At 38.6% G+C, this 27,295-nt stretch overlaps 1 protein-coding gene across 2 annotated transcripts; it reads left to right on the forward strand.

Annotated features, from left to right (window-relative positions):
* The first annotated feature begins 22,009 nt into the window (after window positions 1–22,009).
* LOC111914280 (endoplasmin homolog) lies at window positions 22,010–26,442 on the forward strand. Of its 2 annotated transcripts, none has more exons than XM_023910053.3 (12): window positions 22,010–22,166; window positions 22,871–22,991; window positions 23,192–23,345; window positions 23,441–23,521; window positions 23,601–23,712; window positions 23,800–23,926; window positions 24,014–24,270; window positions 24,359–24,549; window positions 24,639–24,854; window positions 24,940–25,253; window positions 25,329–25,884; window positions 25,963–26,442. In XM_023910053.3, the coding sequence occupies exons 1-12, from the start codon at window positions 22,100–22,102 to the stop codon at window positions 26,224–26,226; spliced, it is 2,460 nt and encodes an 819-aa protein (XP_023765821.1). In that variant the 5' UTR covers window positions 22,010–22,099; the 3' UTR covers window positions 26,227–26,442. The 2 variants fall into 2 exon arrangements, with proteins under 2 accessions (XP_023765821.1, XP_042753656.1); XM_042897722.2 differs by having other exon boundaries at window positions 24,362–24,549.
* Window positions 26,443–27,295: the final 853 nt, after the last annotated feature.

The following is a 27,295-nucleotide window of genomic DNA, read 5'->3' on the forward strand; positions in this document are numbered from 1 at the left end:
TCGGTTGAGAAATGTTAATAAAATTAGTCAAAGGTACAAAGTGTGTTCTTAAAATTTCGATTATGATTACGGCATCCCTCTTCACTATTCGAATTTTGAGAACATAGCAAATAAAACATTATGCGTCGTGTCCCATACGCTTCGGGTATAGGATCGATTGCAAATGCTTTAATGTTTGACCATTCTAAAATTTTCCAAATGTCTAGCGCATTTAGAGGGAAAAAGGACTAGAATTGGTTTTGACTAAAATAATTAAACAACTATCAAAGGACAATCCAAGTTCGACGAGGATTGGTCGCTTGTGAGTAGTTGGAAGTATAGTATTGGAAAATATGGAAATGTTTCCATATTGGATGGACCATATCGACATCATTACGAATAGATAAGATTCTATTAAGAATGAGTTGTCATATGGAACATATGGAAGTGTGTCCATATTGGGAATTGAATATTGAGAAATCTATGATTAGATTAGAAACTTCTATGCAAAAGGATGTTCAAAGAATGTACTTTGAGTGAGAGACATCACGTCTATGGAATTGTCTTGTAACAATCTCTGATAGAGGACTTTGTAATATCATTGGCAATAGTCTTTGTGACTTTGGTGCAGTGACATTACGAAAGGATAGTTGCATAGAATGTTAGAATCTAGCATATTCTATAAGTAGCAAGAATTTGATATTCTTTAACTTATGAAAAACGGATTTGGAGTTGTGAAATGAGAAGGATTGGAAATGTGTTCAATGTGATCTATTTCACAAAGTAAGAACCATGGGTAAACATTGTGTGCATGCTAGGAGCATGGGACAAGTGTTGTAATTCAAGTAAGAAGTTGATTACCCGAAACGAAAAATAATGAGTAATCAATATGGTGATAAATAAAAGGCGTTTTATTTATACTCAAAGGTTTGAGGCCATATGGGATTAGTATTATTCTTGTGTTTCACATTTGCATGTTTTGACTTCCAGAATAATTGAGTTTATTAAGAATAATCGAATTATTCAAACGGGCCACAGTCGTTCATATGTTGGAAGTAGATATGAATGAAGACTGTCGTGAATTGGTGTGTTGATTGTCTAAAAGAGTATTAGACATAAGCAAATGTTTGCTGCAACGTTCATGAGTGCTTATGAATATGATTTGAGCATTGGATTAAACCCACGCTCACTTGGATCACTCCATGGATTGTATCACGAGTGATTGGTGAGACGATAACATCTTATATTCTTGAAACCGAGATGTGTGAGTTGTATCTTGCAAATCGGTTACACATTGATAATATGTAAACGCACCAGTAACTTGGTGTTATAAAACATATTGTTGTGTGTGATTCGGTGCGTGAGTACAAGCAAGCATTGTATCAAAGTTTATCCGTTCCTTTTATCCAAAGAAGGATAAAAGCGATATCTTTGGGCCCCTCGATGGTTTAGTGATGACGAACGTAAATGCTCGGCTGGGCTAGGGCTAATTTGATTTGTTCAATTAGTCAGTCGTCATAAATCAGAAATCGAGATATAGTACAAAGAGAATGATTTGAAATCATATCTCATATGATATCTAGAATGGAGGAATATATGATCCCTTATCTAAGGACACGCGTATTTGATACGATCAGAGTTGAAAGCGGCTTTGGAAAGCTACGATTGCAGATCGGGATCCGAAGTCATACGCAGAATAGTTGTTAGACTTATCCAAGTGGGAGACTGTTGGATTAGTGTCTAAGTCCATAACTATTTTGGTATGTACTTGACCCGATGGTGCATGGTCCTTTTGGGTTGCCTTCACCAAAGCAACTTGATTGGAGAAATAAATAGAGAGAGAGGTTATTATGATTTATTAATATGTTATAAGAATAATATATTAAAGGAGAAATCATATTTGTTTAATTAATATTGGTCAATAATTAATTAAGAATTAATTTTGTGATCAAGTGTAATTAATTAAACTAGAGGGGCTGAGTTGTAATTATGTGATAGTTACAAAATAAGGTAAGGATTATCTTATATATATGGTGAACGAATTTGAGGTGTAAATCCCTTAGAATTTGACTAGGATAAGGGTTTCTAAGACTTATCTTATGGTTGCTTGGTGGACAAGCAACTAGATAAGGATAAGGACTAAAACCATAATCTTTACACCTATATAAACCCCCTAAGGCTTGTGAATTCGGCCAACCCTTCCCAAGAAGTCCTAAGGACGAATTCTAACCTCCCTCCTCTCTCTTTATACCTTCTTCACTTGCTTATGGTGTTTGTGAACCATTAGAGGAGTGACACTTGTGACTCTCAGCTTTCCAAGGTCAATTCAAGGAGGAATTGGATTGTTATTGCTATATAACAATCAAGGTATGTTCTTAAACCTAATTATATGTTAATATTGATTTCCATATGCTAGAATTAGGGTTTATAGTCTTGGATTCAAAGCATGCACAATAGAGAAACCTAGATCCAAGCATTAGGGTTTGTATGAGCACATAGGATGTCTTATGATCAAAAACCCATCAAATCCATGGTGATGTCCTCCCATTTCCACACGGGAATGTCTAACGGTTGCATCTTGCCGTGAGGCCTCTGGTGCTCCGCCTTGACCTTCCTGCAGGTCAGGCACCTCTCAACATACCAAGCGACATCCCGCTTCATGCAGGGCCACCAATAATCGGGTCGAAGATCTCTATACATCTTCGTCGCCCCTGGGTGGATAGAAAATCGAGACTTATGAGCCTCATCCATCAACACCTGTCATACTCCTCCCCAGTACGATACCCACACTCTCCCATGAAGTGTCAGCAATCCCCGACTGTCATAATCAAACGAAGATGCTCGGCCCACTATCCTCTCACACTTCTGCCTCTCCTCCTTGAGGCCCTCGACCTGAGCCTCCCTGATCCGTTCCAATAACGGAGTAATCACTGTCATCCTCAAACACAAATCTCTGATAGGGGTTGCTGACACTTTGCGGCTTAGGGCATCGGCCACCACGTTGGCCTTCCCTGGATGGTAAAGGATCTCACAATCATAATCCTTCAGCACATCTAACCACCTCCTCTGCCTCATGTTCAGACTCGGCTGATCCATAAGGTACCTCAAACTCTTGTGATCCGTGTAGATAGTACAACGGACCCCATAAAGATAATGCCTCCAAATTTTGAGGGCAAACACAATCGCCCCCAGCTCTAAATCATGGGTAGGATAGTTAGCTTCGTGAGGCTTCAACTGTCTCGAGACGTAAGCTATCACATGACCTCGCTGCATCAACACTGCTCCCATACCTGTGATTGAGGCATCACAGTAGACTACGAAGTCCTCTACTCCCTCTGGCAAGGTAAGGATCGGAGCCTCGCACAACCTCTGCCTGAGGGTCTCGAACGCTACCTGCTGCTCAGGCCCCCAACGAAATACCACCGACTTCTTGGTCAGTCGGGTGAGCGGTACTGCTATCTTGGAGAAATCCTGAATGAATCTCCGGTAATACCCTGCCAACCCTAGGAAGCTCTGAATCTCAGATGGAGACTTCGGGACCTCCCACTGCATCACGGCCTCTATCTTGGCCGGATCCACCAAAATACCCTTCTGGTTGACGAGGTGACCAAGGAACTGCACCTCGCGCAACCAGAACTCACACTTGGAGAACTTTGCGAAAAGTCTCTCCCTCCTCAAAACTTCCAGCACCTCCCTCAGGTGCTCCTCGTGCTGCTCCTGCGTCTTGGAATATACCTGTTGGATTAATGTCTAAGTCCATAACTATATTTGGTAAGACTTGACCCGACCCGGCATGGTCCATTTGGGTTGCATACCATCATGCACTTGAATGAGAGAAATAAGACACTTATGGTTATTAATATATTATAAGTTCTAGTATATTAATAATAAGAATAATAAGATTATTTAATTAGTATTGATCAAGAATTAATCTAGGATTAATTAAGTGATCAAAAGAAGACTAATTAAATATATGGGTTGATAGTGTAAATCATCCATACTTGTATAGTGGGCTAATGCTCCATGGATAATCAAGTTGGGCTAAAACCCATAGGATGGTCCATGGATGCTCCATGGTGTATTTGTACCCATGGATCCAAGGAAATGGGAAGCCATGACAATTAAGAGTTTACCCTAATTGTGTAACTATATAAGCATCTTATTATTGAGGAAAAATTGGCCACTAGTAGTATTCAAGAAAGGGCTAGCCGATTTTGGTGAGTGTAGAATTCTCTCAAGTCATTCTAAGTGTTTTGATGATTGTGATTCCATTTGAGGTGTCACACTTGGGGCACTAGGCACTCAAACTTCATGAAGACATTCTACACCAAAGAGGTATGTATTCTATCTTGCTATAGTCATTGTTATGTATGCTAGATTAGGATAATACCTTGGAAGTTCTTATTTGCATGTATAATAGAGAAAACATAGATCCAAGGTATTTAGGGTTGCATGTACACTTAGGAAGTGTTAGAATGCTCAAAACCCAACAGTGGTATCAGAGCCACGGGTTGTTTTCTGTTATATTGATGCAAATATTTTATTTTCAAAGTTGAAAAAAAAAATGAAAAAAAAACATGAAGTTTGTCAAATTTTAAGATAATTACTTGTTCTTGTGAAAAACTAATTATTTGTAAAATTTGAATAATGTGCTTTATGAGTTGAATTAGGTCAAATTTAATAAAAGATAAAATAATATGATTATTTTATTAGTTTTAAAAGTTTGATCTAAAGAGTTTTATTTTTTTTTTGAAACCTCCATAAGTTATGGATATGAAAAGGTTTTTAAAAAAAATTGATTCAAAGTTTTATGGAGTTACAAAAAATTTGGTGTTAATGTTTTAAAGGATTCCATAACTTAAGAATAAGTTATGGATCACCAAAAGTTTTTTGTGTTACCTTGTTTTATGAGTGAATTTAGATTAGTGAATAAAATTATGTGATAGTTGGTTTTAATCCAAATTAATCTAAGAATTGATTCTAAAATGTGTTTTTGTAACTTGTCCTCAAGTTATATGAAAAGTCACATTTAAAAATCATAAAACTCATAAAAATTGGCAAAGGTTACAAAAATGAAGAGTCTAGTTCTAATTAAATGGTTTTATGACTCCATAACTTGTCCTCAAGTTATGGAGGACCAAGAGTCTCTTCATTTAATAAAATAAAATAAAATAAAATAAAATAAAAGGTGTAACCTTAATTAATTCCATAAGTTATAAAATAAAGAAAAGTTAATTCTTTTATTAGTTTAAAGTCTTCCATAACTTGTCCTCAAGTTATGGAACTTGAAGAGTTTTTGGATTAAAACTACTTTAAACACATAAGTTATGGAATTAATTAGTTTTGAATAGTTTCAAAACTTGCCCTCAAGTTTTGGAATTTGTAAAGTTTTCTCTTATGAATACTTTAATTCCAAGTTAGCCCTTAGAATTTTAAAAGTTAAAATTCAACCCTTATACTTTATAATATTATAAGTTAATAATATATATATGTATAAGAGTAAAGTCAGTCTTACCGCTAGTACGCCTCATTCACGAAGCCGGTCTATAAGGTGGGTATAAGGTTGTTGCCTATAAAATGGCAACTTAATGGGTGTCCACTCTCACCCACCGCTTGCTTGACTGGTGGAGGGTCGTTAGCCGAACGGGTTTGACAGGACTAGAATTCTCCCTTCATTAAAAGTATTAATGATAATACTAAGTAACTAAACTCTTAATAATACCCAATCTTAGTTACTTAGGAAAAATGTGAATAAGGTGCTAATCCATGAAATTACACTTTACACTTTGTCTAAGTCGTTAGTGGAGCGTGTGTGGTTAACCGACACACTAACTTGGACTTAACAAGGTAGGTAAAGGGTGACTTAATATTTATCATAGTATCGATGGAGCGTGTGTGGTTAACCGGCACATCGATTGAGGGGTAATTTATTAAGGGTACCAAGTGATTTGCATGGTTACTTCACACCTTGTTTTGTGATCCTCGGCATCCCAGTCACAAAACCTGAAGGGCACACTCGAGATTGAAACATGCCTTTGAAAAGTTCAATGAATCTCAAAGATCTAGGAGTTTCAAAACCAATTAAAACCTAATAATACATTTCGTTTATCTTGGTGGAAATTGGTGAATCGTCATTCACCTACCTTCAAATATTTTATAGCTTGGATTACGGCATACCTCTTCTAAGTTATAAAATAGTTTGTTGGGTCCTAGCCTTAATATTTCATATTGGGTGTCATATTAAGGACTTTAAATCAACTATCTTGAATATCTCCCAAAAGATGTCTGGTTTAGACACCTATGATCTTCCCAAATCTCTTGAAACAAGGTTTCCTAATGAAGATGATGTCCCATGGATATCATACTTCTTCACCTCTTCAAATTATTCTCCCTAACCCACAAGTTCTTGAAAAGTTTAAGGTCACTCAGGCCCTATTAGGCAAGGCAAGGTCTAGGTGTGGTCACATCTTGGAGATGTAGTCACATATTGACAAGCCGGGAGAGTTGGGTGTCAAAGTCTTGAGAAAGTTGGTGGTTCAACTACTTTCTAAGTCACATAGTGAGTTCTTTTAGAACACCTATGAAAAAGACTATGACAAGACCCTTAATGATCTTATCTATTTGTTAAGATCAACTTCCTAAAACTTTATGGACATTGACAATGATGACATTGGATATCCAGTAAAGCATTCTCTACCCAATGGAAAGGGATCGGCTATAGTCAACTCGGTTGACCAAATGGTAAAGAGAAAAGCTAAGTCTGTGATAGTCTTGTGTACCATTATCAAAGGGTCCATATGTTTGTATTGCCAAAGAAAGGGCATTGGTTGCGAAGCTGCCAAATTTACCTAAGGATGTTAAAGTCAATAAGTTTGACTCTACTTCAGGTAAATTCCACTATCTAACTCTGTTAAGTTTCTATTCTGAGATTCTTGATACATGATGTGACTGGGTCACATGGAGATGTTTTAAGAATCAAAGGAAAAAAAGTGAAGAAACTTAAAGAAAGAATATGCTGAATCTGATCGCGTAGATGGATTTCTATCGCATAGTTTGAAAAATCGGATTCTTGAGCTACTTCTTAGGAGTTATGAGATATTGCCTAGGAATAGATAACAACAAGTTCTCATATGGATTGTAAGGATAAGTTTTTTCCGCAAAGTTTTAAAATAAAAGAGAATTTTTTGATTTTATTTATTTTAAAATATCCTTACGATGGCATTTGAGGAAAAATTGTTGCTTATATAATTCCGTTAAGAGCAAGAGTGGAAATATGAAATTGATTTTTTCATTTGTGGTAATGTCTAAATTTACCAAATAAGGAAAGATTCTCATCATCCAAGGTTCAATTAGACCGGAACTTGGAATCATGCAAGTTGTATAGCATGATGAATGAGAACTTTCAAGTTTTGGAAAATTAAGACTAATTACTTGTTCACATGGATGTGTGAATCAAGTAAAGGACTAAGGGATCGAGTACACATTCTTGTGCACTGGTCAAGTCCACCATAAAAAGTTTGATAAGACTATTCGTCATGATTTACTTAAGTTCAGTAAATATGATTATACTTACAAGCTTAAGTGTAACTCTGAGACATTGGAAAAGGTTCCAATGTAAGGCAGAGCGAATAAGAAGAATCAATTTAGGCAGAAGGATAAAAGTTTCTCAAATCTGAAAAGATGGGAGAGTACTTTAGTATCAGTTTTTGTGATCATCTTAATGATTAAGAAACCATAGCACAATTAGTTCTCTAAGGAAATCTTAGTGCATTCTTATGACTAAGAAGAGGGATCTTGAATTGTTGAAGTGGTTAAATCAAGAAGATGAGTCATACTTCGTTCCAATACAAGTCTTAGAGTCATACTCCAAGATTGTAATTTGAGTGACATGTCTCAAAAGAAGGTTAAAACACTTGTCAAATGTAAGAGTAAAAGTTTTTCTACTCTTGTACATTTGAAATTGGTAAGTTGTGATGTTTTGGATAAAACAAAGACCAACTTAGGCCAATTGGGTAAAGTGTTTTTCTTGATTAGAATCCGCACTATCTCTTGGATGTTTGACAAGGGAGTCTTATATGTCAAGAGGACAGTGGGAGTCTTAAAGGTCTTGAAAGTCTCAAGAAATAATCAAGAATAAAACCTGAAGTTCTTCGCTAGCACACGACTTGAGGTTTATAACCTATCGTGTTGACATATCTGTGCCCATTCCAGTTAAAGTTGGCTTTGCATATGAGTTCTTAGAGTTCTCAGTTTGTTGCATAACAACTTGGAAGCAATGGCAGGCCCTTGAGCTGCCAGGTGGCAAGAAGTTAAGATTGAGTTCAATCCATATGGTCTTGGATTTGTCATTATCTTAGTCTTGTGATTATGGTTTGACAAATTCATATGGGTAGGAACTCATACACCATATAAATCTAAGTGTCATAAGGTTTCTCTCCGATTCATGAAAATGATGGTGAGGAAACACTTTCACTAAGTAGATTTTATCTAGATAGCAATTGTGATATTTGCATTCTCAAAGTCGTTAGTGGAGCGCGTGTGGTTAACCGGCACACTAACCTGGACTTGTGAGAAGTGGCAAAAAGGTCTAAACATTATGATTACGGCATCCCTCTTCATAATTGTTTAGATACACAAGTGTGCTATCTAAGGGAAGGTGTATGATTTTGATAAAGACTTATCAAAACAATCTAGTATCAGAAATCTGAACTTTGGTAAGAAAGTCAGCTGATTTCTGAGTACATGTCAAAGCTAGTGGGAGCATAAGTGTTATGCTAATAATCATCATGTTAGTGGGAGCATGATAATTATGATAAGTATTGCAAGTTACCAATGTTAATTATAGAAAACAAAAATTTTAATTGGGAAAAAGTTGTTTTGCTATAATTAAGGGAGAGGAAATTATACTTCATATCAAATCTATAAGGTTTAGATCTGAGGTTTTAATCATTTAGTCAAGGATATATATATGAATTTCATGTTGGAATGGCTCAACATAAGGAAATTCTGTATATGAGTCCATTATTTGCGTTCTAAAATTCGATTATGATTACGGCATCCCTTTTCATAATCTGAATTATGAGAACTTGGCAAATTGAAATGGAAATGTTATAGCAAAAGACTGGTTTAGTCTTTATGTGAGACATCATGAATCGTGTCCCATATGCTTCGGATATAGGATCGATTACATGTGCTATAATCATCCGTTCTAAAATTTTCCAAATGCCTGGGGCATTAAGAAGGGAAAAGGTTTAGAACTGGATATGACTAAAAGGATTAAACAATTGTCGAGGACAATCTAAGGTTTACCAAAGATTGGTTGCTCAAGGACAGTTGGAAGTATAGTGATAATTCTGGAAGGACCATATTGACATAATCTGTAAGGAGGCAACTCTTGTTCAGAAGTGATAGTCAAAATGGAATCTGGAAATGTTTCAAAGTTAGAATTTTCACTCTGTGTAAGATTAAGGAAACTTAATGCAAGAAGGATGGTTCCAAGGAGTTGATCTCCTTTGGAATGATCTGTAATGTTTGTTGTCAAGTCTTTATGACTTTGTGCATAATCATTACAAGAGGATCAATGCATATAAGTTTAGAATCTGACAGATTCCAGTAAATGGCATGAATTTGGAATTCTTGCATTTGCAGTAAGGATTTGGGAGTGTGAAAAGAGAATCATTGAAGTTATGTTCAATGGATCTAGTTCACAAAGTAAAGATCATAGACAAACATAGTATGCATACTTAGTGTGTGGCATGACTAGTGTTTTGAAAAAAAAAACATAGTGTACATGCTTGGAGCATGGGACAACTATTGTTTTAAATTCAAGAATAAAGTTGATAGCTGAAACAGTGTACAATGAATAATGTGTAATCATATGGTGATAAATAAAAGGTGTTTTATTTATCTTCAAAGGGTTGATACCATATTGGATTCAATTATTATTGTGTTTCACTTTGCATGTTTTGACTTCCCGAATAAACTAGGTTATTCTTCCGGAACGATTAAGTTATTCAAACCATCCACAGTCGGTCGTATTTTGGAAGTAGATATGAATTAAGACTGTCATGATGGGTTGTAGAGGTCTAAGGTGTTGGACAAGGCTACAACAATCATGAGTGCTCATAAGTTCTGAGTATTGGATTCAACCCGCGCTCATTGGAATCACTTCATGGATTTTATCACGAGTGATCATGAGACGATAATATCTTATATTCTTCAAACCTAGAGATATGAGTTGTTACTATGAGTTGATAGTACATTGATTGCGCGAAACCGCATTTGGTAACTCGGTGCTATAAAACGTTCCTTTGTGTATGATTCAACAAGTAGTAGAACAAGCCATATGAGTCGAAGTTTATCCGTTCCTTTTACCTTCGGGATAAAAGCGATATCTGTGGGCCCCTCGATGATTTGATGATGACAAATGGAAGTGCTCGGCCAGGCCAGGACTGATTTGATTTGTTCAATTAGTCAGTTGTCATAAATCGGAAATCGGGAAACAACAAATGGACAGAGAGAATGATTATAATCCATGTCTCAGTCCATATGATATTTAGAATGGAGGAATATATGATCCCTTATCTAATGGACAAGTCACTGACAAAGGTCAGAGTTCATCTACAAGGTCAGAGTTCGACAGAAGCTTTTGAGAGCTACGATTGCCGGTTGGTTCCTGAAGTCATACGCAATAATAGTTTTAGACTTATCCAAGTGGGAGACTGTTGGATTAATGTCTAAGTCCATAACTATATTTGGTAAGACTTGACCCGACCCGGCATGGTCCATTTGGGTTGCATACCATCATGCACTTGAATGAGAGAAATAAGACACTTATGGTTATTAATATATTATAAGTTCTAGTATATTAATAATAAGAATAATAAGATTATTTAATTAGTATTGATCAAGAATTAATCTAGGATTAATTAAGTGATCAAAAGAAGACTAATTAAATATATGGGTTGATAGTGTAAATCATCCATACTTGTATAGTGGGCTAATGCTCCATGGATAATCAAGTTGGGCTAAAACCCATAGGATGGTCCATGGATGCTCCATGGTGTATTTGTACCCATGGATCCAAGGAAATGGGAAGCCATGACAATTAAGAGTTTACCCTAATTGTGTAACTATATAAGCATCTTATTATTGAGGAAAAATTGGCCACTAGTAGTATTCAAGAAAGGGCTAGCCGATTTTGGTGAGTGTAGAATTCTCTCAAGTCATTCTAAGTGTTTTGATGATTGTGATTCCATTTGAGGTGTCACACTTGGGGCACTAGGCACTCAAACTTCATGAAGACATTCTACACCAAAGAGGTATGTATTCTATCTTGCTATAGTCATTGTTATGTATGCTAGATTAGGATAATACCTTGGAAGTTCTTATTTGCATGTATAATAGAGAAAACATAGATCCAAGGTATTTAGGGTTGCATGTACACTTAGGAAGTGTTAGAATGCTCAAAACCCAACAATACCAAGATATCATCTATGAATACTATCACTGACCGATCCAGCATCGGCCTGCACACGCGGTTCATGAGATCCATGAACGCGGCTGGGGCATTGGTGAGCCCAAATGGCATCACCACAAACTCATAATGACCATACCTAGTCCTGAAAGCAGTCTTCTACACATCCTCATCCCTAACCCGCATCTGATGATACCCGGAGCGTAGATCGATCTTGGAGAACCAAGACGCTCCCTGAAGCTGGTCAAACAAATCATCTATCCTCGGAAGTGGGTAACGGTTCTTCACCGTCACCTTATTCAACTCCCGATAATCTATACACATACGATGCGACCCATCCTTCTTCCTCACAAACAGGATAGGCGCTCCCCAAGGCGAACTGCTCGGCCGGATGAAACCCTTGTCTAGCAGCTCCTGCAGCTGCGTAGACAACTCCTGCATCTCAGTGGGAGCTAGACAATACGGTGCCTTGGCTATCGGAGCCGCACCAGGAATCAGGTCGATCCCAAAGTCAACCTGCCTCTCAGGAGGTATCCCCGGTAAATCCTCGGGAAATACATCTGGGAAGTCTCGCACTATCGGAACATCATCAACTGTCGTCTTGCCCTTCTCCCGGGCATCCAAGACATAAGCTACATAACCAGCGCAACCCTACTGAAAGTAGCGCCTCGCCCTTGCGGCGGAACAAAAGGTCGGTCCGCGCTGGGGCCTCTCGCCCTGAATCACTAACTCTCCCCCACCGAGAGTGCGGACCCTCACTAGCTGAAGCTCACAATCAATCACCGCCCCATTGGGGCTTAGCCAATCCATGCCCACAATAACCTTATTCCCTCACAGGGGAATAGGAACTAGGTCCACTGAGAACTGCTCATCAAACAACTTAAGGGAACACCCTCTATGCACTCTGCCGACCCTCACGGTCCTATCATCTGCTATCTCAACCTCTAATGGACAATCCAGCTCCCCTGGAGCTCTGCTAAATCTCTTGCTAAGCGCAAGCGATACGAATGATCGGGTAGCCCCCGAATCGAATAATACCATAGCAGAAATGTCGTTCACAGAGAACGACCCTATATAAAACATACAATCATAAGCAATAATCAATCAATAAAATAAAGAGATGAAGGGAAGATACATACCTGTCACCACATCAGGAGTCGCTCGCGCCTCCTCTGCTGTCATCTGAAATGCTCTACTCTTCGCCACTGGCGCCTCAGCTCGGCCCTGCCGGCCATCTGTAATCCTCAAAGTAGCAGGGGCAGGTGCAACCACTTTCCCTACTGCAGCTAAACTCGGACACTGGGACTTTTTGTGTCCCCTCTGATTGCACTGAAAGCAAATCAGATCTGATGCTGCAACAACAGTAGCAGGGGCCGTACAATCCCTGCTCAAATGCCCAGTCCGACCGTACTTGAAGCAGCCGGAACTCCCTGCCTTGCACACCCCATCGTGCATCTTCCCACACCTGCCACATCGACTGTGGCTCGGCTGGGACCTGGACCTGTGATCAGAAACCTTGGGCTTTTTGCCCGAACTGCCTGAACCCGAAACCGCCTCCGGTTTCCTCTTCTTCTCCATCTCGAGATCAATCTCCCTCTCTCGAGCCCTAGCAATCATGTCGTTCAGCGTTTTACAGCTGGACCGGCTCACAAACTGGCGGATATTGCTCCGCAACATCTCATGATAACGGGCCTTCTTCATCTCCTCATCGGCTGCATACCGAGGAACAAGAAGAGCCCTCTCCCTGAACTTGGCGGTGATCTCCGCCACGGTCTTCGTAGTCTGGGTGAGGTCCTGAAACTCTCTGGCTAACTGTTGCACCTCAATAACTGGTGCAAACTCAGTCCTGAACCTGGTAGAGAAATCCGCCCAGGTCATGGCATCCAATGCTGCATCATCTCCCATAGTATGTCCGACCTCCTCCCACCAATCCCGTGCCCTGTCCTTCAGAAAATAGGACGCCAATCTGACCTTGTCCCCCTCGGGACACCTGCTAGTGCGGAATGCGTTGGCCACATCCGCCAACCATCTAGTACTCGCTATAGGGTCCCGTGCCCCATGATAGTCTGGAGCTCCACATGCCCTGAACTCCCTAAAAGTAAGTGTGTGCGACCCCATCATGGCTGCCACCTCGGCACGGAAGGTGCCCAATCTCTCATCCATCAGCTCTAGGATCCCCTCCTTGATCGAACCGAAGATCACAGGAGTCTGCTCTAAAATGATACGAGTAATCTCTGAAGAAAGAAACTCTCTGGTCTGCTCATCCATGTGCTCGTTTCCCGAGCCTGATCCTGATCCCTCCCCGGCACCTCCACTGTCGGCTGCTGTCCTCGGACGTAAAACCACCATACTGAAACACATCATAGCAATATCAGAAAACTGAATTATCTCAAGGGATCATTGATAATACTACTAGCTTCCTGGTCTTGTCTCGGCCTTCCTTGATTCGAGTACGGATCCTCTGCTTTCAGTAGTACGTGCCCATACTACCTTCCACATCTATCCGTACTTTCCTCAAGAACCGCCTTGACTCCACCAAGTCACTTCTACTACTACTGATCTCTGCTACTCTCATCCTAGGCTTGCCCTAGGGAAATCGCTGACTCCACTCATACCAGTCCTCAGCTGCCGAAGGCCTCCTTGTAATGTTGATTAGCCACCACTTGAATACCATCACATATAATGAGACTCAGATAATCCTTCGAGTAAAAGACTCGTCCCTACAACGGTTGGACTCAGACAAGAGCTGCGTAATAGGGCCAAATCCAGCACTCTGAGATTATTCAACCCTGATCACATGTGATGTGGCGTATTCACCTAATGGCTAACTCCCACCACTCAGAGTCCCACAAAGCACAAAGCAAGCAGCATTCGGATAAGGGAAACATACTCAGGCAAAACTATTCTCATAACGAGAAGCTACTCTAGCATACAATGCTAAGCTCGCGCTACCAGGCATAACCTAAACATGCTATCCTACTGCTGTTTACTCAATACTAGCATGCAATTCTCATAAAGCTGTAACACATAAAGCAGGCACATAAGGCATCCTCCTAGATCCTTAGTCCTATACTAGCATGCTGTTCTACTGAAGTTGAAACAATTAATCATAATAATAAAACTTGTATTGGTAATTTGGGAGTACTTACTTGAGCTCGGCTGATCGCATGCACCACACCCTTATCTTGTTTAAAAAAAATATTTTCTTTCTAAGTGCTTTTCAAAATCTCATTCGAAAACATTTTTCTTTTTGAAAATCTTTTTATCTTTCCCTTAGTTTGAGTTCAGATGCACCCAGAGGTGTATCCGAATCCCTCAAACCAGGGCTCTGATACCAACTTGAAACGACCCAAAAAAATACGACCCGAAAATTTCATTTTTAATATAACCATAATCATAAAACGGAGTATATCATAATAAAACCATGCGTTGCAAATCTCAAAAACCATACTAAAATACAAATGAGAAAACGGTGTCATGACTGTATCAAAACATATATAAGATAACTGATCAACTCCCAGGATAAAAACTGTGGCTGTGGTGTGTGCGATGCCATCATCCCGAGCCCTTCCCTCTGCTTGCGGAAGTACCTGAAACCAAAACTGAAACTGTAAGCACGAAGCTTAGTGAGCTCCCCCAAACTACCACATACCACACAAACATATAAAGCACATACTGGGCCTTGCCCACTATATCGGACCGAAGTCCGGCTAACCGGGGCCTTTCCCCCTACATCGGACCGGAGTCCGAAGCTGACTGGAACATCGGACCGAAGTCCGAAGCTGACTGGGATCTTCGTCCCCTACATCGAACCGAGTCCGAAACTGACTAGGACATCAGACCGAAGTCCGAAGCTGACTGAGACATCGGACCGAAGTCCGAAGCTGACTGGGACCTACGTCCCCTACATCGGACCGGAGTCCGAAGCTGACTGGACCTCTGTCCCCTACATCGGACCGAAGTCCGAAGCTGACTGAACATAGCCTAACCATATCAACTGGCATAAACACATATCCTGTCTGAACCACGAAGGCATCAAACATACTAACTACTACATCGGATCGGGGTCCGAAGCTGACTGCTAGCTAAACGGGCCGGCATTGTGGCCTTAGACCCGTTACTACTGGAAGGAAACTCACCTCGTGAACTGGCTGCTGTGTGAATGGCTCTGGAAGCTAACTGCTGCTGCTCTGGTATCTCCCCGGCTACAAGGCCATAAACACACTCAATCAAATACTAAACACTGCACTGGGGTAAAATGACTCTTTTACCCTTGGTCAAAGTCAACTCTCCCCGTCAAAGTCAACCCACAGTTGACCTGACTCGCCGAGTTGGGCCACCAACTCGCCGAGTCTCTAATCTCATTTCACAACCCCACTCGTGGCTACTCGTCGAGTATGGCATCGACTCGACGAGTACTCTCTCTATCCCAGAACTCAGACAATCTTCATCCGACTCGCCGAGTCATATGAACAACTCGACGAGTTGTTCTTGAGCTTAAGAAGATTGCCTTGGACTCGCCGAGTTGTATGAACAACTTGCCGAGTCCCTCCATTACTGAGTCTACTCTCCGACTCACTGAGTCCACTCTACTACTCACAGGCTTCCACTCGTCATCACTCAAAAGGGGAAAAACGGGGACTCGCGACTCGACTCGCCGAGTCGTTTGCATGCAGCAACTCAAAACTCGATTCTGCTTGAATCCAGTGTATAAAACTAATAGATCTCGACTCCCTTAACTCGATTAGCATGTAAAGATTCTATCTTTACGTGCCCATATGCATCCATGAAGCTAAAATGGCTCAAAAAGCATAATAAAGGCTAGATCTAGGGTTTTCATGCAAGATAACTTCAAAAAGGCAATAGATATGGGCTCTACAACTCCTAAATGAACAGATCTAAGGATATCTCGACATAATAGGGCATCCATACAATCATAAGGCTTGAGAGAAGCATCAAACTAGATCTAGAAGAGTTCTAATGGAGGTTAAAAGCATAAAACAGGAGGGAATCCGAAGAATACCTCAAAGAACTCTGATTTGCCCTTGGATCTTTGCTCTACACCTCTTCTCCTTGCTCCTTTCTTCTTCTCCTTCTTCAAGCCTTCAAAATTTAACACAAGAACACTTAGATCACTCAAGGATGGATTAGGGTTTTCTCACAGCTTTCTGAGGGTGAAGGAGGCGAGATTGGGGGCTATAAGGTGGATTAAATAGTGAGCAACCCGGGGATTTAGGGTTTCTCCCAGGCAGGCAGACTCGCCGAGTCCCGAATATGGACTCGCCGAGTCGCCGACTAACACGTGCTCGAAATCCCGTCCCTACTCGGCGAGTCAGGCTATGAACTCGCCGAGTCCCTCTTGCAAACTTCTAATTAAATACTATGGAATCATCATACCGGGGACGGGTCGTTACAGGGTGGGGGTCGTTACACTTATTGGGCGGGGCCCATCATTTGTTAATTTATGTATGGTATGTGGTTTTTTGGGGAACTCATTAAGCTTTGGGCTTACGGTTTTCAGTTTATGTTTCAGGTACTTCCGGATCGAAAGGGAAGAGCACAGGATGATTGTAGAGCACACACCACCTTTTTCCACCTTTTGAGATTTACTATGATATGTTTTGATGTAGTGACATAATTTGGTCTTTTGGGGTTGTATGAAAATTCTTAGATTAATGTTTTTATTAAGTTAAAATGAAATTTTTGGGTCTTATTTTTGGGACGTTATATAGTATGTCCAATAAGTGCTTAACTCAAGGTCTTAATCCATTAAGACCTTCTAAATGATGCATGGGGCAAAACTAACCACTTGGAATCCATTTTTATGACTCAAGACCCTTCCAAGGGTTTGAAAGGGCAACTTAATGGGTCAATAACGTGTTTTGTTCATGAATCATCATTTTGGGACAAAAAAGTAACTTAATAGAGCAAAAGCCTAGATCTACAAGATAAAGGGGGTAAAAATGCAAGCTTTATACCTTCAAGATGTTCCAAACCAAGTAGCAACCCCAGATCAAAGCTGCACTTCAACTCTAACATCTGTACACCACCTTCTTCTTTCTTCCAAACCACACCAAATCTCACTTAAGGCTTAAAGTTTCTTTTCTTTCGCTCTAGGGTTACTTGGGGGTCGATATTGCAGATGGAGGTTGAGTAAGAAGAGGTTTTGAGTCTATAATGTTTCTTAAATATTAACCAAAGCCCTAAAATTAGGGTTTGCATGCCACCCTCGTACGTCCAATATATGAAGTGTACGCCCGACGTACTAAGGCGCGCCTTAGTACGCTTAGCTTACACACACATCGCCTTAGTACGCTTAGCTTACACACACATACGCATGACGTACTTCTCCGACCTAATTTCCACCAAAAGCCACTTTGGGCCCCTTTTCACTATTTCTCAACTTATAGACCAAAATGCAACATACAAAAATCATAAAGCCCAAGATTAGAAGTACCTTAACATCGGGATGTTACATGTTCAACATGCGAGTACGCCCAACGTACCAAGGGAGTACGCCTCGCATACTCACTCTGTGGTGACTCGGTTGGGTTGACTCAGTTGAATTTGACCAGTTTGACTTTGACTTTGACCAAATTTGTCTGTGATGTGAGTTTTCTCACTGTACTTACGGGGTGAAGGCACCAAGGCCGACTCATTGGATTAGATATCCTGTTATGTGATAGTATGTCATCGTGTTGTAGTGATTTGTTAGATCGGTATCCTGGTATATAGGATGATGTCACGCTTAGTGATCCGTAAGATCCGTCTGATTGCTTGTTGACTGGTTATATGTATGTTTATATGCTATGTATATGTCGGCATGTTGTGTGTGGTTGGGTTAAGGCGGACCAGTGTAGACTGAAGGCCAAGAGACCCAGCGTGACATCCCCAAAATCACGGCCAGAAAAGACCGGTTTCATTTATGCTTTTTTAAAATAATTTCAGAGTAAATCCATTGATTTAAAAGAGTTGCGGAATTTATCCCCAAAACAAAACATGATAAAATAAAGTTTATCAAAGCATTTCTTAAATAAATGTATTTTCATTATATACCAAAACTCGGGATGTCATGTTCCGATACAGACACAAAAGCATAAACAATAAAACATAGACCTTACACAGTTTTACACAACTACTGGTCTATAAACAAAAACATCTTCACAAGTTCTCCAACTTATGCCATCGCGCCACTACCTGTAATACAAAGAAACTGAGTGGGTCAGGCTTGGGAGCCTGGTGAGCATATAGGGTTTTCAACCCAAAATAAATAATTATATTTAATTTCACCAACCATCAATAACCCGATTACCCATTCCCGTTATCCTCACTTTACGTCCCTATGACAACAACTATTACAAGGGACCTAATCTAGGATTTTCATCGGGACGGACAATACTGCAAAGGGGTTTCCTCAGCAACGAATGTCCTAAGGCAACCATGAGGGGGATAGAATACAAAAAATGAACACCTAAGTTCACCAACACCTACATGTTATGAGCCTGCCAGCATTCCATAGGACAGTCTAGAAAGAGTTTGTGGTCGTCATCCATATTCTGCTGAATGACTAGATCACAATCACATCGAGGCCTCTCATTATTTTTATTTCATCACACATCACTATCTACCCATGTTCTACCCAACATATATGTAGATAAAATATAAATATATATACAACATAAAACATGTATAAAACATTCAACCGATATTCATTTCAAATAACACATAACATATAAACACATGACACGTATTTTATGGAAATACTTCGTATTTATATGTTAGAAGAAAGTAACTACACACTCATTTGATCAGAAGATGATCGGACAACACTACGGCTCTAAGAGTAGTATTTCTTCGGTGAAACCGAGAGATCTTCACAAAAACCGGGCTTTACGCGGGCATAGTTTCGGCTCAGAAACTTTACTTCTCTGGATCTTCGGGGCTTTGAGACTTGCTTCGGGTCTCGGGATTGATACCGGGGCTTCAGGTGTATAAATTGCCAAGAAATAAAAAGATAAGGGGTGAAAGAGAAGAATTTGAGCAACCAAGATCGGCTGCCCTCGAGATCTATTTATAGGGTGCTGAGCACCGGATTACGCTGGGCGTAATCAAAGTTTACGCGAGGCGTAACACCTCGTCGACATGTACGTTGGGCGTACTCCTGGTACGCGGGGCGTACCGGGTGGATCAGATCGTCTGCGTCACAGATTCGGGTATTATCCGAATAAATAATTTTATTTATATATTTAAATTATTTAAAAACTTCAAAAAATCATATCTTCATCATACGAGCTCCGTTTTCGACGTTCTTTATATCCACGCGTAAGTGAGACTAAGCTCTATAATTTTAGTTTAGACTCCGTCGGCTAATTTTGATTTATTTTTATTATATTATTTTTAGTAAGCCGGGACAAGAAAACTCCGTTAGAAATTCTTAACATCTTCATCCAACGTCCGTTTTCGTCTGTCTTTTCACTGTTGGAATACTATCGACGGGATCTTCGATTCTCGTTTAGATTGTTTCAGCCAAATATCACTCGATCTCTATTTCGAGATTTAGGCTGTATACTGCTAAGTCAAAACTTCGAAAAATCATATACGAAGTTAGATTTAGACGTTATTCTTATGCACGCTCTTGGTTTAACTTATTCTACGACTTCCGTTTAGATCACTAAGGCTAAATATCGCTCTATCGTAAATTCACTATTTAAGTCACGCAGTGTCGCGCCGGTTTTGTCGCGAAACTTCGACAGGTCATAACTTCTTCGTTATAACTCGGATTTCGGCATTCTTTATATATTCGGAAACCTTGCCACGACCACTACCACATCCTTTATATATATCGGGTTTATCTAAGATTTCATTTTGATGCTTATTTTTATTCTTAATTCATTTAAGTCACACAATTAAGCACAAAACACATAATACTCAAATAATACGTCTTTATTATTTCAAAATGGGTTACAAAGGTTAACCTAGACTATTACATGGTCATTAATGTCAAGCCCAGAAACACGGGTGTTACACCCAGGACGTCCCGGATAGACTACAAGTCTGAGAGGCATACCAGTCAAGCCGAAGGCCCAGAGAACGGTCCATATAGGTTGAAGGTCCGGTGAGGCGTTCCAGTCATGTTGAAGGTTCTGTGAGCGTTCCAGATAGTCTATAGGCCGGTGCGGCGTTCCAGTCAGGTTGAAAGCTTTGTATGTATGTTGTTTGTTATTATGTTTATGTGGTGGTACTTTGAGGGAACTTACTAAGCGTTGTCTTGCAGATTTTGGGTTATGTTTCAGGTACTTCGGATGACTGCGAGAAGGCGAAGGCCTAATTGTACGCATCCTCTTATTATGACTTATAATTTTGGAAGACTCTGATGTTTGGAAAAATGTTTTGAAAACTATGATTTGTAAACAATTTATGAAATTGGGTTGATTTTAAAAGTTTAAATTTATTGTGATTTTTATGGGTGTTACAACTTCTAACTCAGATTGATCATTGACTTTGATGAATCTAACAAATGCAAATCGTTTTCCTAAGTTAGATAGCTTTCGAGCAATATAGACATAAGAAACATGCCCATATTGCTCACAGATTGACCAGAGTTTCTTAGAATCAACATCCGGAGGGAAATTGGTAAAATAAAATGGAGCAGAAACCTTATCAACATTCCATGCACCGTTCTTTTTATTGCCATTCTTCAAATCCCACTTTTCATTCCGCACTATCTGTTCGCACTCATGACTGATGATAGGAAGCACTCACCGAACTCTTCCAGAACTCTAAACAACAACTATCGGACAAAGGATGATACATCAGACAAAACTAGAAGCCTAGACGGGGGAAACAAACAAAATTGGACGAAACAGGGGTTAACTGACCAATGTTTGATCTTGCGGGAAGAGGAGCCCGATATCGCTGGTTAGGTTATAAATTATATATAGAATTGCTGCCTTAAGTGGCGTTTAAAAAAAACAATGACTTGTCATGTCTCTTAAAGCTTGAGGTGTGAACTCGTTGACAAATCACGTCTCATATTATTTAGATCGTAATTAATAGATTATTTTATGTTATAATGACTTTTTTAAAACTAAAATACTCTAATAAATAATAATTAAATAAAACTAAATCGTAATAACTTTTATTTTTACTTTTAACCCTTCAATTTATATAAGAAAACGTTTATAGCATCAAACAATAAATTGTTAATAAAAGGGGGAAATTTTTTTTTTTTTTTTTTTTTTTTTTGGTTAGATTCACAAGATTGGGTGTAGGGTGTTTCATCGTGTTTTCAGTAGACCCTCACTCACGCCCAATACCCACTCGCAAGTCGTTCAAGTCTTCCTTGATGGAGACTTCTAGAAAGAGAGTCCTTTCTTTCCACGTCGTATGAGGTAATTTCACCCAATCAAACACTGCCACGTAACACCAACCTGCAAAAACAGCCGTTAGATCTTCCACGTTGGCATCACCAACCCTCATCTCACCCTTCATTCCTCGTGTCCTCCCTTTCTCTCTCTCTCACACACTCACTCTTCACTGCTTCCCCAGTATAAAATATATTTGCCGAAGCAAACGAAGAGCATTTCGAAACCAAATCTCATAAAACCCACCCAAAATATTAAGAGTAGATCGAGAGAGATCGCAATGAGGAAGTGGACTCTTCCGTCCGTTTTGTTTCTGATATGTCTCCTCTTTCTTCTTCCAGATCAAGGTACGTTTTTAGGGTGTACTTTGTACTTCTACCATTTAGTTGTTAATGTATCTTTAGATTCTGTGCGGAGCTTATTTAATTTTGTGTTCATTCGATTTCCATGTATTTAGTAACACATTAAAAGGTTTGTAATGGAAACTGGGAAGTGTATCGTGAAGAGTTTAGATTTGTTGTATACTATGTAACATGTTAACCATTTTAAATTATGTTCTACTTATCTGATCACTGTTCTGCTAAATTTTTTATTATCGTAACTCAAATCGTTGATCTAGGTTCTGTAATTTAACCTATGCGTTTGTTTGTAAATTGCGAGCGCTTATGCGGATCAATAGGTTCTGTGATGTTTGAACTATACACTTTAAGGAAGTCGTATGATGTAGCGTAATGGAGGTTTCTCAACTAAATTGAGGCTTAGAATATATTGCTTTGATGAACAAAGCTATGATATCTGCTACTAAGGAGGTGTTATCATAGTTATGTGACATTATTTAACAACTAAGCTTCGAATTGAAGAAAAAGCACGATTTAGCTAAAACAATTTCAAATAAACGAAAGAATGATCAGTCATTCGCTCTATTTTTAGAGTGTTTAGGATATAAGGTCGTGCAAGATGATTTGTTGAATATTATGCTCTAGAATTTCAAAGTGTTTCTCAATGTCTCCTGAATGTGGTCTAATAATGTTTTTGTTTTTGCTTTATATAGGTCCAAAGTTACATGCGAATGCTGAAGCTGATTCAGATAAATTAGTGGATCCACCCAAGATTGAAGATAAGCTTGGTGCTGTTCCACATGGTTTGTCTACTGATTCGGATGTCGCCAAGAGGTTTGCTTATCCTTTTTTTTGCATGATTTCCAGTATACCTAATTCATTCATGTGGTGTTTGAAAGCATGGCATCCATCCATTGACTTTACAACATAACAAACACTTTTGAATTTAGCCAGTATTTGGTACTGTTGAATAGATTAATTCTTTCATTTCATATAAATAAACAATGCATTGCCTTACTATTAATCATTTTCAGGGAAGCTGAGTCAATGTCCAGGAAAAGCCTCCGCAGCAATGCTGAGAAGTTTGAGTTTCAAGCTGAAGTATCTCGGCTTATGGACATCATTATCAACTCTCTTTACAGCAACAAAGACATTTTCTTGAGGGAAATAATCTCCAATGCATCTGATGTAAGTTTCCATCTTCATTTTTCCTTTTTGTGAAACCTAATTTTGGTACAACAAATCTAATTGTAGTTTCGCATTCTTCTTTCTTCTTTCTTTAGGCTCTGGACAAAATTAGATTCCTTTCTCTTACTGACAAGGAGGTGTTAGGTGAAGGTGATGACACCAAGCTTGAGATCCAGGTTTGTATATCCTTTATTTTTTCTTCATTTTAATCTTTTTCTTGGAATTCTGAAAACTAATACATGTAATAACATGCAGATTAAGTTAGATAAAGAAAAGAAAATCCTTTCCATCCGTGATAGAGGTGTGGGTATGACAAAGGAGGATCTAATCAAGAACTTAGGAACAATTGCCAAGTCTGGAACTTCAGGTATTGTGTTTAAACAGACATAAGAGCATTTACTTTTTGTATTTTTAAATTATTTAACACTGTTCTTATACTCTGTTCTTGTGTTAGCTTTTGTGGAGAAAATGCAGACAAGTGGAGATCTTAATCTCATTGGTCAATTCGGTGTTGGGTTTTACTCTGTATATCTTGTTGCTGACTACGTTGAAGTCATCAGCAAACACAACGATGACAAACAGTATGTCTTCATGGTTTTTATCCCATTATAATTGATTTATTTAGATTCCATTTTAGTTTTTTTTTTAACTAACTTATAACTTTTTAGGTATGTTTGGGAGTCAAAGGCTGATGGGGCATTTGCAGTTTCTGAAGATACATACAATGAGCCACTTGGTCGTGGAACTGAAATTAGATTGCACTTAAGGGAAGAAGCTGGAGAATACCTTGAAGAGTCAAAATTGAAGGATTTGGTGAAGAAATATTCTGAATTTATCAACTTCCCAATTTACCTTTGGGCTACCAAAGAGGTTGATGTTGAAGTCCCTGCTGATGAAGATGACTCCAGTGAGGATGAAGAAAAACGTATGTTTTTAACTTCTTTTAAATAAATTACATCATACTTGTAACTTCCATCTTCTAATATACATTTTTTTTTTGACAAATTTATCAGCAGAATCAACAGATGGGGATGAAGAGAAGGAAGAGGAAGACTCTGAAGATGAACAAAAACCAAAAACCAAAACCATTAAAGAAAAAACCTTCGAATGGGAACGTTTGAATGATGTTAAAGCTATTTGGTTGAGAAGCCCAAAGGAAGTAACCGAAGAAGAATACACAAAATTCTATCACTCTCTTGCCAAGGTAATCATCCATTCCATTCCATTCCATTCCTTTGTGATTCCATTCCATCATACCAAATAGACTCAAAGGATGTTGTTTCTGTATGACAGGATTTTGGTGATGAGAAGCCAATGGCATGGAGTCATTTCAATGCAGAAGGTGATGTTGAATTCAAAGCTGTTCTTTTTGTCCCTCCAAAAGCTCCTCATGATCTATACGAAAGCTACTACAATTCAAACAAATCTAACCTCAAGCTTTACGTTAGAAGAGTATTCATCTCAGATGAATTCGATGAGCTTCTACCCAAATATCTAATGTTCTTAATGGTATATAACAACATACTTCACCTCTCTACTAATCAATTAACCAAAATCATCTCCAAACTTATTACTCTTATTTTCTTTCAATCAGGGTCTTGTTGATTCCGACACTTTACCACTTAATGTCTCACGAGAAATGCTTCAACAACACAGCAGCTTGAAAACAATCAAAAAGAAACTCATCAGAAAGGCCCTTGACATGATCCGTAAACTTGCTGAAGAAGACCCCGATGAATCCCATGATAAAGACAAGAAAAGTACAGAAGTGGAAGAATCAAAGGAGAATGATGAGAAGAGAGGTCAATACACAAAATTCTGGAATGAATTTGGAAAGTCAATAAAACTCGGAATCATTGAAGATGCAGCAAACAGAAACCGTTTAGCAAAACTCCTCAGATTCGAAACGTAAGTAAAATGGAATATCATTATTTCTTTTTCTAAAAATTGATTTAATTATTATTATATTATCCTATATTACAGAACAAAGTCAGATGGGAAGCTGACATCACTGGATCAATACATCTCAAGAATGAAATCTGGACAGAAAGACATCTTCTACATCACAGGAAGCAGCAAAGAGCAGCTTGAAAAATCCCCGTTCCTAGAACGCCTCAAGAAGAAAAACTTTGAAGTGATTCTGTTCACAGATCCTGTGGACGAATACTTGATGCAATATTTAATGGATTTCGAAGACAAAAAATTCCAAAACGTGTCAAAGGAAGGTTTGAAACTCGGAAAGGATTCAAAGGATAAAGAAGTGAAAGAGTCGTTTAAAGAGCTGACAAAATGGTGGAAGGAAGCTCTTGCGAGTGAAAACGTTGATGATGTGAAAATTAGCAACCGTTTAGCTGACACCCCGTGTGTAGTTGTCACATCTAAATACGGATGGAGTGCTAATATGGAAAGAATCATGCAATCTCAGACTCTGTCTGATGCTAGTAAACAAGCGTATATGCGTGGGAAAAGAGTGCTTGAAATTAACGCCAGGCATCCCATTATTAAAGAGCTTCGTGAGCGAGTTGTCAAAAACCCTGAGGTAATTTTACAACTAAAAAATGGATTAAATTAATATTATGTTATATATTTATGTGGTTTTTGATTTGTTGTGAAATAGGATGAGGGTGTGAAGACAACTGCACAGCTGATGTATCAAACAGCTTTGATGGAGAGTGGATTTATGTTGAGTGATCCAAAGGAGTTTGCGTCGCGTATATATGATTCTGTGAAGACGAGTTTGAGTATTAGTAAGGATGCGGCTGTGGAAGAAGAGGATGAGGTGGAAGAAGTAGAGGTTGAGACAAGCGGAAAGGAAGAAAGTGAGCCTGCTAGTAGTACACAGGTGGAAGAAGAAGAGTATGATGTGAAGGATGAGCTATAGGTTTTGTGTTTTTGAAAGAATATTTGAGTCGGTTGTGTTAGGTTTAAAGATTTCATGTCAAAAGATGCAGAGGGAGATATTATATTGTACTCTACAATCTACATACATAATCTGTTAGGCAGGAAGGATTTTGTGGTGTTTGGGTTTTACTTACTAGTTACTACGACGTTCTCAGGTGTTTTAATTATATTCAGGAGGATTAAGTGTTTTTGGTAACTTTTGTATCTTCGCAAACTCTACTTGGTTTTACTTGTGAAATAAATAATCAAACTTTAAAAATTACTATTATTTATTATTTAGATTTATTTTTAGAGTTTTTGAATAAAACTTATTAAATAAAAATATTTAATATTTATATTAAAACAAATTGGTTTTTTAATACAGTAATTTTAACATAAATAAATTTTTTTATTAAAACATCTTATAAAGTAGTTTTATGATTAATTTTGTTTTAAGTACCAAATCGAGGCTTATATGACTTTTTTTATATTGGCTATGAAAAACCAAAAATTACAATAAGTTGTTATATGAATCAAAAACATTAAATTCAACAAATAAATTAGATAAACATTACAATTAAAACGACACATTACAATTAAATTCAACTACACATTACAATTAAATTCAACAAAGAAATTAGATAAACATTACAATTATAATAAGTTGTTATATGAATCAAAAACATTAAATTCAACAAAAAAATTAGACCTGACAATTCGTGTATTTGTGTGATGAAAACGTGTCAGTCACGAATTTGACACGATATGATTACACGAGGAGAAACAAACTTTATCTCAATTTTTAAGATGTATTCGTATCGTGTCGTGTCTCTCACAGATTTGTGTCTTCGTGTCTGAAATTGTCAGGTGTAATTGTAATTGGGATAATTTTTAAAGTACGTTTTCCTTATAAAAATTAAAATGTGATCCTTAAGGCTACACCTAATCATATGTACATATCTTCCGAACAAAGAAATTATTACAAATAAAAAATGTTATGAATAACAATGAATTTCATTGGTCACTGCATCCAACTAACAAATGAAATTCAGTTTAGAGGATTGACTCAA

The sequence above is a fragment of the Lactuca sativa genome, chromosome 8 (assembly GCF_002870075.4).
Source record: "Lactuca sativa cultivar Salinas chromosome 8, Lsat_Salinas_v11, whole genome shotgun sequence".
Lineage (NCBI taxonomy): Eukaryota > Viridiplantae > Streptophyta > Magnoliopsida > Asterales > Asteraceae > Lactuca > Lactuca sativa.

Bases quoted from the DNA above. Each gene is read 5' to 3' on its own strand.
- LOC111914280 (XM_023910053.3), top strand. From the start codon at position 22,100: ATGAGGAAGTGGACTCTTCCGTCCGTTTTGTTTCTGATATGTCTCCTC. The intron at 25,254-25,328 runs GTAAGTAAAATG...CCTATATTACAG, and splicing joins AAACTCCTCAGATTCGAAAC to AACAAAGTCAGATGGGAAGC. The intron at 25,885-25,962 runs GTAATTTTACAA...GTTGTGAAATAG, and splicing joins GAGTTGTCAAAAACCCTGAG to GATGAGGGTGTGAAGACAAC.